The sequence below is a fragment of the Schistocerca americana genome, chromosome 9 (genome assembly GCF_021461395.2).
Source record: "Schistocerca americana isolate TAMUIC-IGC-003095 chromosome 9, iqSchAmer2.1, whole genome shotgun sequence".
NCBI classification, from domain to species: domain Eukaryota; kingdom Metazoa; phylum Arthropoda; class Insecta; order Orthoptera; family Acrididae; genus Schistocerca; species Schistocerca americana.
This window is the reverse complement of record NC_060127.1, coordinates 147,340,169-147,352,912: the sequence shown is the minus strand read 5'-3', so window position 1 is coordinate 147,352,912 and position 12,744 is coordinate 147,340,169. Positions and strand designations below refer to the sequence as shown.

The 12,744-nt window shown below is 37.3% G+C and overlaps 1 protein-coding gene across 1 annotated transcript in view; it reads left to right on the top strand.

Annotated features, from left to right (window-relative positions):
• Positions 1-12,074, top strand: part of LOC124550758 (serine/threonine-protein kinase SIK1-like) — a 454,642-nt gene extending 442,568 nt beyond the window's left edge. Inside the window, exon 13 of the mRNA XM_047125480.1 lies at positions 10,372-12,074. Coding sequence (XP_046981436.1) covers positions 10,372-10,500 — 129 coding nt within the window. The 3' untranslated portion in view covers positions 10,501-12,074. The remainder of the gene's footprint in view (positions 1-10,371) is intronic.
• Positions 12,075-12,744: the final 670 nt, after the last annotated feature.

Below are 12,744 nucleotides of genomic sequence, written 5' to 3'. Positions count from 1 at the left end.
AGAGAGAGAGAGAGTGTGTGTGTGTGTGTGTATGTGTGTGTGTATGTGTGTGTGAATCTTTTTATTGTGCCTATCGTGGCTCAGCATCTCCGCTATATCCTGAGTAGCAACTTTCCTTCTCTGGTATTGTGGCATCTACTTGTCTTTTTTTCAGATTGCCAGAGATGTGGAAATCACATAATTGAAAGATCTAGGCTGTATGGAGGATGTTGCAGCGTTCCTCAATCAAACTGAGGAACTTGATGAGCAGAAGTCCCCTGAAGTCAAAGGAGAAGGTCATCAAGACCTTGCTGGAGCTTGTGTTAACAGCTTTGGATTTCTTTGATGGATCAGATGTGGGTTGTTTCCACTGTTGCATTTGCCATTTCGGACTCAAAATGATGGCACCACGTAAGATCACAATGACCTTCTACTTTGACTGCAGGGGCCCTCTGTTTGTCAAATTCCATGAGTATGAACCATAATCAATGAAGAAATGCTGCAGAAACTGTGATGCACTATAAAGTCAAAACCCAAAGGAATGCTGTCAGATGGAATCGTCCTGTTGCATGACAATTCTTGTCCCCAGACTGCCAATTGAATGAAGGCTACACTTCAGCAATTTGGTTGGGAAATACTTCAACATCCTCCATACAGCCCAGATGGTTCACCATGCAATTTTCACATCTTTATTAACCGGGAAAAAAAACATGTGGATGTCGGTTTCAGTCTGATGAGGAAGTTCAAGAGTGGGTGCAGTTGTGGATCCTTCAGCAACTGATCACATTGCATAAAACAGAAATTGATTGCGTCTTCCCGCAAGGGGTTAAATAACATGTATGATGATTACTTTTGAATGGAACCATCCATGGTCACACTGTGGTGGGTGTTCATTTTTCATTGACTGCCCTTTATATTGTAAACATGATTTGGTTTGTTCAGGACTGTTCCATATGCGAGCAACTCCCATTTGTATCATGATGCCCTGAACCAAAACCAAGTTTGTGCTCAGCGTAAATTAATGAAAGGTCAAATGTAATACAATGTAGTAGTGCTGTCATCATTATGATGTAGAAAGGAGAGAACACACAAAGAAACACTGCCCCTTCAACTACTCTTAGAAGATAGTTTGAAGAAAGATAAATCTACAGTTACAGCATTTTTTGATGTAGACATTTTGAAGTCAGAAGGGGAAAAATGTAGAAAACTAAAGGCTGTCTACAAATTCATGTGACACAATTTTATGGTGACGACACTGATTTCTACCCTCTTGAATTTTCAACTGATACTTACTGCCTCACACAGATGTTTTCTGCAGTACTACTGTACGGTGTTACACCCCGCATTTAAACACTGCAGTTTATTCCAGTATTGGTTTTACAGTATTTACTGTGACCAATTCAAATTTCACTGAATGGACAAATTATTTATCTACAACTAGACACATGCCTAGGTCCTTAAATGATGACTTACATTTCTTGTGCAGTGATGCATTTTTCATTAAGAGAACGTTTTGTTTCTTAGCTTCTGGTCAACTTGCAAGACAGTTCGAAAGCAATGTGACAGATTCATAATTTGGTACTGCAGATTCTGCTTCTGGGCATACTGTAAGTCAATAATAACAGATTTGATTGGAATATTGTGATATTTGCAAATGGAGCAATTACTTGTAACTCAGGTTGCATTAAAATCTGCATCACTGTTTTTTTTTTGCAATGTCTTATCAACACTTAGTTCATTGAGGTATATGGCTTTTTTTAGCATTGACTGTGGAGGGGAACCTGTGTCATGAAGCAAAGGGAGAAAAGCAAGGTGCAAGTAAAAGAAATACAGTTTTTGAGAAACTGGATACATGTAACAGAAATGGAGAAGATGAGAGATTAAAGTGTTAATGCAAACAAGATTGAGGAAAAAGGATTGAAATTATAGGAACATTTGAAGACAATGGATGATGTGAGGGTGCCTAACCATAAGCAGTTTAGGATCACTATGCCCATATTTGTATGGATGCACTTGTTTATTTACATTGTTAGTCATCAGCAACATATCATCTGATCCAATTACATTTTATGAGAGTATTTATGTAGTTAGCTCCACTTTATATGTTATATGAATGACACATATGTAACAAATATGCATGTTTTTATGCAGTGATTGCATAAAAGTCATGGGAAGGCACTGGATGTGATGTTAATCGGAAATCAGTCCTGGAAGTAGTAGTTGAAGCAAGAACGCTACGAGGTTTAGGAATCACTGATCCCCACATCATCCATTACTATTCACAACTGTTCTTTTGTAGTCGGCGCTGGGTTCACCAAGTGTACACACATTTTGACAGCATCCCATAAATTCTCAACTGAGTTAAGATAGTGTGATCTGCGAGACCAAACTGTGGTCAAGAATTAACTGGAGAATTAATCAAATCACCTCTGTGCAATTGAACAGCAGTGATTTGTTCCATTGTTCTGTTGAAATGCCATATCTCCATTGCTGTGCTCTTAATGCCAGAAAGGGATGCAGAGGGTTAGCAATAATGTCCACATATTGTGCATCTGTCATTCTTTCCTGCAGCCAGACACTGGGGCCTAAATTGAACAGAGCCCAGACCGTAGTAGAAGCAACTTCTACCTGCACACAACCTTGCTGACACAAATGATCTGCAGTGGTTAGACACTGGACTCGCATTCGGGAGGACGACAGTTCAATCCCGCGTCCGGCCATCCTGATTTAGGTTTTCTGTGATTTCCCTAAATTGTTCCAGGCAAATGCTGGGATGGTTCCTTTGAAAGGGCACGGCCGACTTACTTCCCCGTCCTTCCCTAATCCAATGAGACTGATGACCTCGCTGTCTGGTCTCCTTCCCCAAACAACCCAACCCAACCCAACAAATGATCGAAAGATTTGTAGGGGGTATGAGATATTTCCATGTGGCTGTCAGCTTGATACAACTGATACCAAGGGTCAAGTACATGGTCTGATTCCATTCATCAGCTTTGACAGGTGATGTCCTGTGCAAAGGATGTAAGTGGCCTGTTATTAAATATCATCTATGTTTGTCTTAGTAAATGGGGTAAAATAATCTGTTTATTCCAAATATGTCATCATTTACAAGGGTGTGCTTAGGCAGGAACCTGAGAGTACAGTTTAAAATGTTGCTAGAGAAATGAGTAGCAATCATATTTATAATTTTGGTTCTTATAAATATTTGCCTGTTTTTTCCTGAATGTGACATGGTGGAGGTGCAGTGTATTTGAAACGCATTGTTTCTGTAGGGGGTACATTGTTGTTAGCAGTGGCAGATTTTTTTGGTAAATGTTTGTGCATGTTGTTTGGTTTGTAGTAGTGGTTCAGTTGAATGGGATTGAGTCTCTGGTTTGGTTTTGGTTTCTGAACTCTTAGTTCTCAGTTTTAGTTTGTTGTTTTATATGCTGCATGTTGAGTGTTTTATGGAGTTTTGCTTTGGAGTTGTATTTGAATATCTTATTGCTTGCAGTATGCTTTTTGCTCGTGCATGCGTGTAAAGGGGGGGGGGGGGGGCAGCCTTGATTCATTTGAGGGAGGTTTCCATTAGGATAAGTATGCTTTAATAGCTCAAGTGAAATTTGCAGTACTGATTTTTTGGTTTTATTAGGTGGGATGGTCTGGTGTTGCTCTCTTCATTTAGGCTAGGTAGGTCAAGTGAAATTTGAGATAATAATTATTATTCTATTTTTCTGGGTGGAAGGGTGGGCTGTGGTGGTATCATTATCTTTATTTGAGCTATATTGATTAAGTGAATAGTTGATTACAATTGTGTGTTTTTTGTATTTTTTTTTATTTGGAGTAATTTGTTAGTGTTCTTTTTGATTATGTGGTTGTCTTGAATTGATATTAGTGTTATGTCATATTTTTAGTTTGTTACCACCCAAAACAGCCTAATTCTTATGGTTGACCCTTTAATTTCATTTCATTATGTGACTGAAATACTTTGCACTTTTCTTATGTTTGCTTGTGGCAGTAATAGTTTATCTTGTGGTTGCCACCTTTGAGGAGCTAAATGGTTTTCTTAGTAACTTATGTGAGCTGCACTGTTTATTCCAAGTATGACATCACAGGTCAAAGCAGACAGGTGGAATCAAAAGTGCACTAATATTGATATAGATTCATCAGATAGCTACATGCTGCCACATTTATATCGTCTAGTGATTATGTTTGTGGGTCAGAGCCAGCGGCTGATCTGTATGTTGAGGTGTCAGCAACGGGACATGAGTCAGCCGTTGGCTGCCAAAGCCTAAACAATGAATTTGCCTCCACTCGGTCCTGGTAGAAATGGGTCGCTGATATCTCACGTTCAAATAGGCAGAGGTCTGGCCCACAGATGACTGTCGACTGTGCAGTATGTCACTGCAGTAGGTTCGTGTCTGCCATTTGTCACATACTCATCCTCACCCTGTGTGCCAATTTACATGTATGGAAACATTGTCTATGATGTTGAAGATTCATACTAGACACTTGTTCTTGAAAACCCAAATTACTGTCTGCTCTTCAATATGCTGTCTATGAGTATTGCAAAGATTATTGTCATACATTTGAAGTTAGTAAATTTGCAATGTGCCACTACACACTGGTCTGCAGCAGAGAGCTCAGATTGTGCATGATGCCATAAAGTGCATCTTGCTGCAACATTCAGGAATTTAGGCATTATATGCAACATGTGCAATGACCCTTTTCATGACTTTTGCTATACATAGGTGTGCTGACTGTGTAAAGATTCTTGCACAGTGAAGGATTAGGTGATATGTTGGTGAAGACACGATAAAAAGAACTAAATTCTGTCCAAACAGGCGTTGAAGGCCCAATGGTACCAACCTGCCACCATGTCATCCTCAGCCCACAGGCGACACCCATTGCAAATATGGAGGGGCATGTGGCCAGCACACCACTCTCCCAACCATTGTCAGTTTTTGTAACCAGAACCACTATTTCCCAATCTTGCAGCTCCTCAATTGGCCTCACAAGGGCTGAATGCACACCACTTGCCAACAGTGCTTGGCAGACTGGACAGTCACCTGTCCAAGTGCTAGCCAAGCCCAACAGCACTTAACTTTGGTAATCTGACAGGAAATGGAGTTACCACTGTGACAAGCTGTTAGCCTGCTGATGACAAGGAGAATGTTTTAAAAAAAGCTGTCTTAAGACAGCCTAATCTAATCTATTAGAACTATACTAATACAATTAAAATAACAGTAGTAGTAGTAATAATAATAATAATAAACCCCGTGGAGGCCCGGGTAAAGACCCCGTGGAGGCCCGGGAAAAGAATAGGCCTCCGGTATGTTCTGCCAGTTGTAAAAGGCGACGAAAAGAACAAACCAGTTATAGGGCTAACTCCTCTTTTAGTGTAATTACTTCGTTCAGGACAGAACTAAAGAAGCCTCGGACAAGTGCCGTCATGGTCGGGGACGACGCTTGAACCCTATTCCCGCCCACAATGGTAACGACACTGCTAGCCAACTGGAAAATGATTTAAATCCAAATAGAGGTGTTTTGCAGGATATGCTTTCAGCAACCACCCTAGAAGGAAAACAAAGACAATGGATGAGATGGTCAGATGAAGTTAATCGACACCTCATGTTCTGTTACTACCAAGCAACAAACCTAGGAACCAACACAACTGGATACAGATCACAAGTATACACAACATTTATTACCAGATACCCAGAATTAAAATTTTTAACAGAACAACAACTAGCTGATCAGATCTGTGTAATAATCAAAAATAACAGGATACCCCAGTCAGAATTAGAAAATATCAAACAACAAGTACAACAAATACTGGAACAAAATAACGTGCAATCAGAAGAAGAAGAAAATACAGTAATGGACTCAAACATCCCAGAGCAAACAAACAAAGAACAACACGCATCAATTAAACAATCAGAAGAAAACTAAGTCTTAAGACAGCCACCAGAACAAGTACAAATAGAACACGAAGTGACACACATGTTAGATATAGAAGAGAAATTTCAGCTGACATATATAGAATACAAAGACACAAATACAGACATTAGACCATTCTTGCATAGACTGCCAAATAACCACCAAGTCGAAACAACAATAAAAACTATCAACACAATCCTACACAACAAAATAAATGAAAACACAACTATGAAAGAGTTACAACTACTGGTTTATATAGGAGCACTCACTACGCTAAATATACACACTAGGCAGAGATCAGAACCAACCAACACACAGAAGAAACCCACAAAACCAGCATGGCAACACAGGCTACAGATCAGAATAGAAAAACTGAGTAAAGACATTGGACAGCTAACACAATTTATAAGAAATGAAGTGTCAGAAAAAAAAAAAAAACGAAAAAGGTTAGGTAAAATCTCACAACAAGAAGCGATAGAGCAATTAGATGAAAAGAAGCAGAAATTACAAGCATTGGCCAAATGACTTAGAAGATACAAAAAAAGTGAAAATAGAAGGAAACAAAACCAACATTCAGCACAAACCAAAAGAAATTTTACCAGACAATAGATAACACACACATTAAAATAGACAATCCACCAAGCATAACAGACATGGAACACTTCTGGAGCAACATATGGTCAAACCCGGTACAACATAACAGGCATGCACGGTGGATACAAGCAGAAACAGACACATACAAGATGATATCGCAGATGCCTGAAGTGATAATTTTGCAACATGAAGTCACCCTAGCAATTAATTCTACTCACAATTGGAAAGCCCCTGGAAAAGATAAAATAGCAAATTTCTGGCTAAAGAAGTTCACCTCAACACATTCACATCTAACTAAATTATTTAACATGGTTATAATAGAGGGAAACATTCCACGTAGGAAATATATATCTAAAAACAAAGATGATGTGACTTACCAAATGAAAGTGCTGGCAGGTCGACAGACACACAAACAAACACAAACATACACACAAAATTCAAGCTTTCGCAACAAACTGTTGCCTCGTCAGGAAAGAGGGAAGGAAAGGGAAAGACGAAAGGATGTGGGTTTTAAGGGAGAGGGTAAGGAGTCATTCCAATCCCGGGAGCGGAAAGACTTACCTTAGGGGGAAAAAAGGACGGGTATACACTCGCACACACACACATATCCATCCACACATATACAGACACAAGCAGACATATTTAAAGACATATTTAAAACAACACGTTCCCACATACAAGTATGCACCACAAAATGTACTGGAGAATGATGAATACAAATTATACTGGAACAGAACCATTATAACAGATAAAACACCACCACATAACAAACCTGACATAATACTCACCAATAAAAAGACGAAATTAACACAACTAATTGAAATATCCATACACAATACAACAAATATACAAAAGAAAACAGGAGAAAAAATTGAAAAATACATCCAACTGGCTGAGGAAGTCAAGGACATGTGGCATCAGGATAAAGTTGACATTATACCAATATACTATCAACTACAGGAGTCATACCACACAATATCCACCAGTACATCAATGCAATACAGCTACATCCAAACTTATATATACAACTACAGAAACCCGTAATTATTGACACATGTTCAATAACCCGAAAGTTCCTAAATGCAGTATAACATATACCGTACAGTTATAATGAAGTCACGCTTGATCAAGGTCCGCGTCACTTTCCATTTTTGACCAGAGATAACGTCTGAGAAAAGAAAGAAAGAAAGAATAATAGTAATAATAATAATAATAATGATAATGATAATACTTTGCAAAATTCACTGACTACCAGTGATCTAGTTTGTGTGAATACTTCTCAATGCATTGTGAGGAAAATGTGAGATAGAGATTACAACTGTTTGTAATTTCAAGCCAATATTATAAGACTTTTTTTCCCTCTCTCTACAGAGTACAATAAATGAAATGTAACTGGACATTGCTGATACTTTTCCCCATTTTATTAGTGATCTTGCCTGATAAGCACATAAAATTAACACAAGTTCCATAATACAACACCATACATCACCATGCTCTACACAACACCAATGCTTTAATAATGTGTCTGACACAAAATGCACTTCCTCCAACAGGACAACAACAACTTACTCTAAACTATGGTACATGCCAAAGATATAAATCATGTTGCAAAAAAAGCAGCACTTTCTTATTGCATCATAGCTTTTGCTTGCAACCTCATCTGCGTGGGCCTTGAACCCACAAGAATTTTGAAAAATCCTGAAGCTTATTATCAGTGAGAAAAATGGATATTAAAAATTGAAGATTAAGCTGTCAAAAGGGTGAAAGTGATTTTTACTGCCAACTCGACAACCTTATCAACGATAGTAGTTACATCAATTCAAGAATGAACTCAAGAATGTCTCTGGATAACGACATTAAACTGTTAATATTATTATTATTATTATGATAAAAAGTTCCAAAATACTTCTTTTATTGACTCTGTCATTTCTATCTTGATTTATTTAGTTTAGTTTTATAAAACTTCTTCTGTCCCAATTTTTTTCTTCCCACGTAATGAAATGATCCTTACATGAAACTGAGGTCATCCACATCAAGAAATAAATTTGATTATGGCAAAATTTTCACAGAAAAGCATCTAAAGATTCCTAAGACAGTTCCCCTGTATCTCGTAAGGATTTCTGTTCCCCTGGATTGAGCCAGATAAAGGAAACTCTCTCTATGCGTATATAACTCATATTTTAGGTGGTGTATCAAGATTAACATGTACCAGATTTTAAGTTAGACATCTGGAAATACAACTATGAAAACCACATGCAGTTTCATGTAGTAACTTTTGCATGTAGACTGGTTTGATGTAGCTGCTCTATCCTGTGCAAGCGTTTTCGCCTCTTAGTAACGACTGCAACCTACATCCTTCTGAATCAGCGTACTGTATTCATCTCTTGGTCTCCCTCTATGATTTTTACCCCCCATGTTCCCCAACAGCGCTAAACTGGTGATCCCTTCATGTTTCGGAATGTGTCCTATCAACCAATCCCTTCTTCTAGTCAAGTTGTGCCACAAAGTCCTTATCTCCTCAATTTTATTCATCACGTCCTTGTTGCATGATCTGTGCATCTAATCTTCAGCATTCTTCTGTAGAATTGTATTTCAAAAGCTCCTATTCTCTTTTCTCTACACTATTTATCATCCACACTTCATTTCGGTATGTGGCTACACTCCATACAAATACTTTGAGAAAAGACTTTATGACACTTAAATCTTTACTCAATGTTAACAAATTTCTCTTCTTCAGAAAAGCTTTTCTTTCCATTGCCAGTCTAGATTTTATATCCTCTCTACTTCAGCCATCATCAATTATTTTTCTGTCCAATTAGGAAAACTCATATATTACTTTCAGTGTCTCATTTCCTAATCTAATTCCCTCAGCATAATTTGATTTAATTCAACTACATTTGATTACCTTCGTTTTGCTTTTGTTGATTCTCATCTTACATCCTATCTCCAATACACTGTCCATTCCATTCAAATGCTCAACTTCTCATCTTCATCTATGTCCTCGTCCATTTCTGTAATACTACTCTCAAGTTCATCTCCCTTGGACAGACCCTCAATATACTCCTTCCACCTTTCAGCTTTCCCTTTTTTGCTTAGGACTGGTTTTCCATCAGCTCTTGATATTCGTGCAGGTGGTTCTCTTTTCTCCAACGGTTTCTTTAATTTTCCTGCAGGCACTGTCTGTCTTTCTCCTAGTGGTATATGCTTCTAAATTCTTGCAAATCTTTGCATGACGCATGTTCAAATATATGGACAGACAGACAAAAAATGTTATAAAAATAATTTGTGTTGGCTTCTGTTGCTGCTATAAAGACCCCTTATATTAAGTTTGCTTAAATACCTCCTACGCACAGACATCAGCCAGTTACAATTTTATTATACGTATAGATTCTTTTTGTTATTTTGTAAACATTTCAATAATCGGTAATGCTTATGATGATGATGATGATGATAAAATGGTGATAACTGAAAATTTTTGGATAAATTAACTATTTAAAAACAGACATATTTCACCAAATACAAGTTCAGGTGTGATCTAAACAAATATTTCACTTTGATACATGTGTATACTTGGTTTAGATTTCATTTAAATTTTTAAACAAACATGTAAAAATAAACTGTATATGATGTTTTATTGGATCACGATGTGTTAAGCAAGTGTATTTGTTTTTTACTATATAGCAAGAGTGCACCATTGATTGGCTTCATTAAAACAATCACAGTGGTCAAAAACCAGTTATGTCAATCAAATAAAGATTTTCTAGAATTAACTGAGGCTGGTTTTGGTCACACTCAAAAGTTTTTTGCCCTCAGTTTAAACATCAGTTCTTTCAGCTTCTCATCACAATGATGTCAGTGGTTTGTTTTTGTCATTTACAGCCTCCTCCGCTGTCACTGAGTCCTGCACCTGGCTCCTACCTGCCGGGAGGCCTGCCTTGGCAACCACTGGGACCATCGGTCTGTGACAGTCCCATCCTTGAACTCACGGAGCACATGGAATCTGTCTGAAGGCAGTGGTGCAGAATGTTCGAAGGCTACATTTTACTTCAGCCCCCTGTGGGCTTCTGCCATTACGGGCCCAGTATTTGATTGCTTGAGAATGATTTATACTTCGAAACAGATTAAATTTTAAGAGTAAGGTGTACCTGTCAGCAGTCCTTGAACCTGAATATGATGCTCATTTTGCACTACATGTTGGCCTGTTAAACTTCAGCTCAATCAGGAATCCAATTTTTTTCTTTGGAAACGTGGTACACTACTTATAATCTACATCGAGTCACAGGTACTGACAGACCAAAATTCGGCCTGTAGGCATGTAACATATTTTGGTGTAATATAATTTTAAAAATTTACAGTTTTGCAAAGGTATGTGACCTTTTCTTTTGTGTAAAACTGGAACATATAAATTGTGATCACTACCTTTTTAGTTTTAAATAATCCAAAATACTCCACAGAAATTTAGAAGAGACAAAAAATGTTTGTACGCAAATCATACAGCTACTGGCTAAAATTTTGTACCATTCTTGGGATGTGGGAAAGGTAATGAGTAAAGGTCTCAAAATTCTGAGAATTGATGGATGTGACTGAACTGCAAATATGTGCTTTTTTTGTCCAAAGACATGTAGGGTTGTGTTGGAGATAAACTAGACTTGATTGAAGAAGTTGATTACAATAGGAGAAAGCCATTTTATGTGAGATGGTGTGAAAAATTTATAGGGCTTCATGATTGCTCAACATAATGTAGGAGATGAAGTGGTACTTGTGAAATGTGTAACTGCAACTATTGTAGTGAGCAGAATTTGAATACTAGTCATATGTGTGTCATTGTTGGTGTTGTTGTTAGTGAAAGTAGATGCAATGGCTCCAGATTTCTGTGGCACTTGTGCTCCAAGACAAGACTGTTTCACTTTCATGATTCATGTGAAGGGATGTACTTAATTTTGTGGTGCATATTTCAGTTTAACGTTTTAAAGTATTCAAATTGCAATCAGTTTATATTTCATCATTTGTAGTTAGTCTCTTTTTATTCTTCAAAGAAAAAGGAACATGAAATGGCAACAAAGCCACACAAAATGTACGGCCTCCAAAGTTAATCAACAATGTGAATTGCCTAGGTTGAGAGTTCCTAAGTTTTGATAATGCCTCTAGAATTCTAGTCTGTAACATAACATTATTATGATATCTGGAGTGATGATTTTTCATTATTTTGACTGTAATTTGTTCATATATACATGTGTGCTCTGATGAAACAAGTGTAAATAATGCTGCAAAAATCTGAAGGAATTGTTGTTTTGTGCTATGATAACTGTGCATGGTTTGTGTTAAAGCAGGACATTTACAAACTGTAAATAAAAAATTCAGTTTCATCAGTTTGATCATCTTCAGGCAACATGTGTGGAACATTACAAACATTTTTCACAATTGAAGGCAATGTTGTTGCGTCAAATTTGTATGAAGTAATCCATACTGTCTTTCCTAGCCTGCGGACATTGCAACAGTGTTTTTAAATTTGTATGGCAAGTGGCCAGTGGCAGCTTTCTGGTGCTGGCACCTCTGCACACTGGCTTCGTAGTGCTTCCACATTTTGGATATTAAAAAATAGTGGTGCAGAGATGAAATGTAAGTTTCTCTCTTTTACGAAGTGTATCTGCGGTAAAGCGTGAATGAGAGATATTTTAAAAAAAAAAAAAAAAAAAAAAAAAAAAAAAAAAAAAAAACAGTTTTTGCCATTTTACACACATTTCTTTATGGCCGACTATGAGAAAAATACAGCAAGTTTGAGAATTTATTTCAAAACTTTTACTGAACTGATCAATTTATTTTCAGCCCTGAGGTGAGATCCAATTCCTTCATTGCTCTAATATTTCAACTTCATACCTTTCATTCATTTTTTGAGAGAGCATGAGGCTCAACCGTCACAGTCTGGATGATGTCCTTTAATCGTTCCATATAGCAAGTAGGCATAGTGTATAGTAAAAACCCAGAATTTATTACAACCAAAGTTAGAAATGTTAAAAGTGTAATATTTTGTTATGAAGGTCCTGCTGCTTCACACAAATAGCTTACACAGTTGACCCCACCCTAAATTCTGTCTGAAATGTAATATATTTGTCTCAGAGAGAACAGTTCTCAAACTTTGATTTGTCATGCAAGAGAGAGAAATTTATAACAAAATCAAGTTGACTTTCCTTTGAAAAATGAAACATTTTGAATAATTTTATATGCATTACTGTAACCAAATGATTGCATATC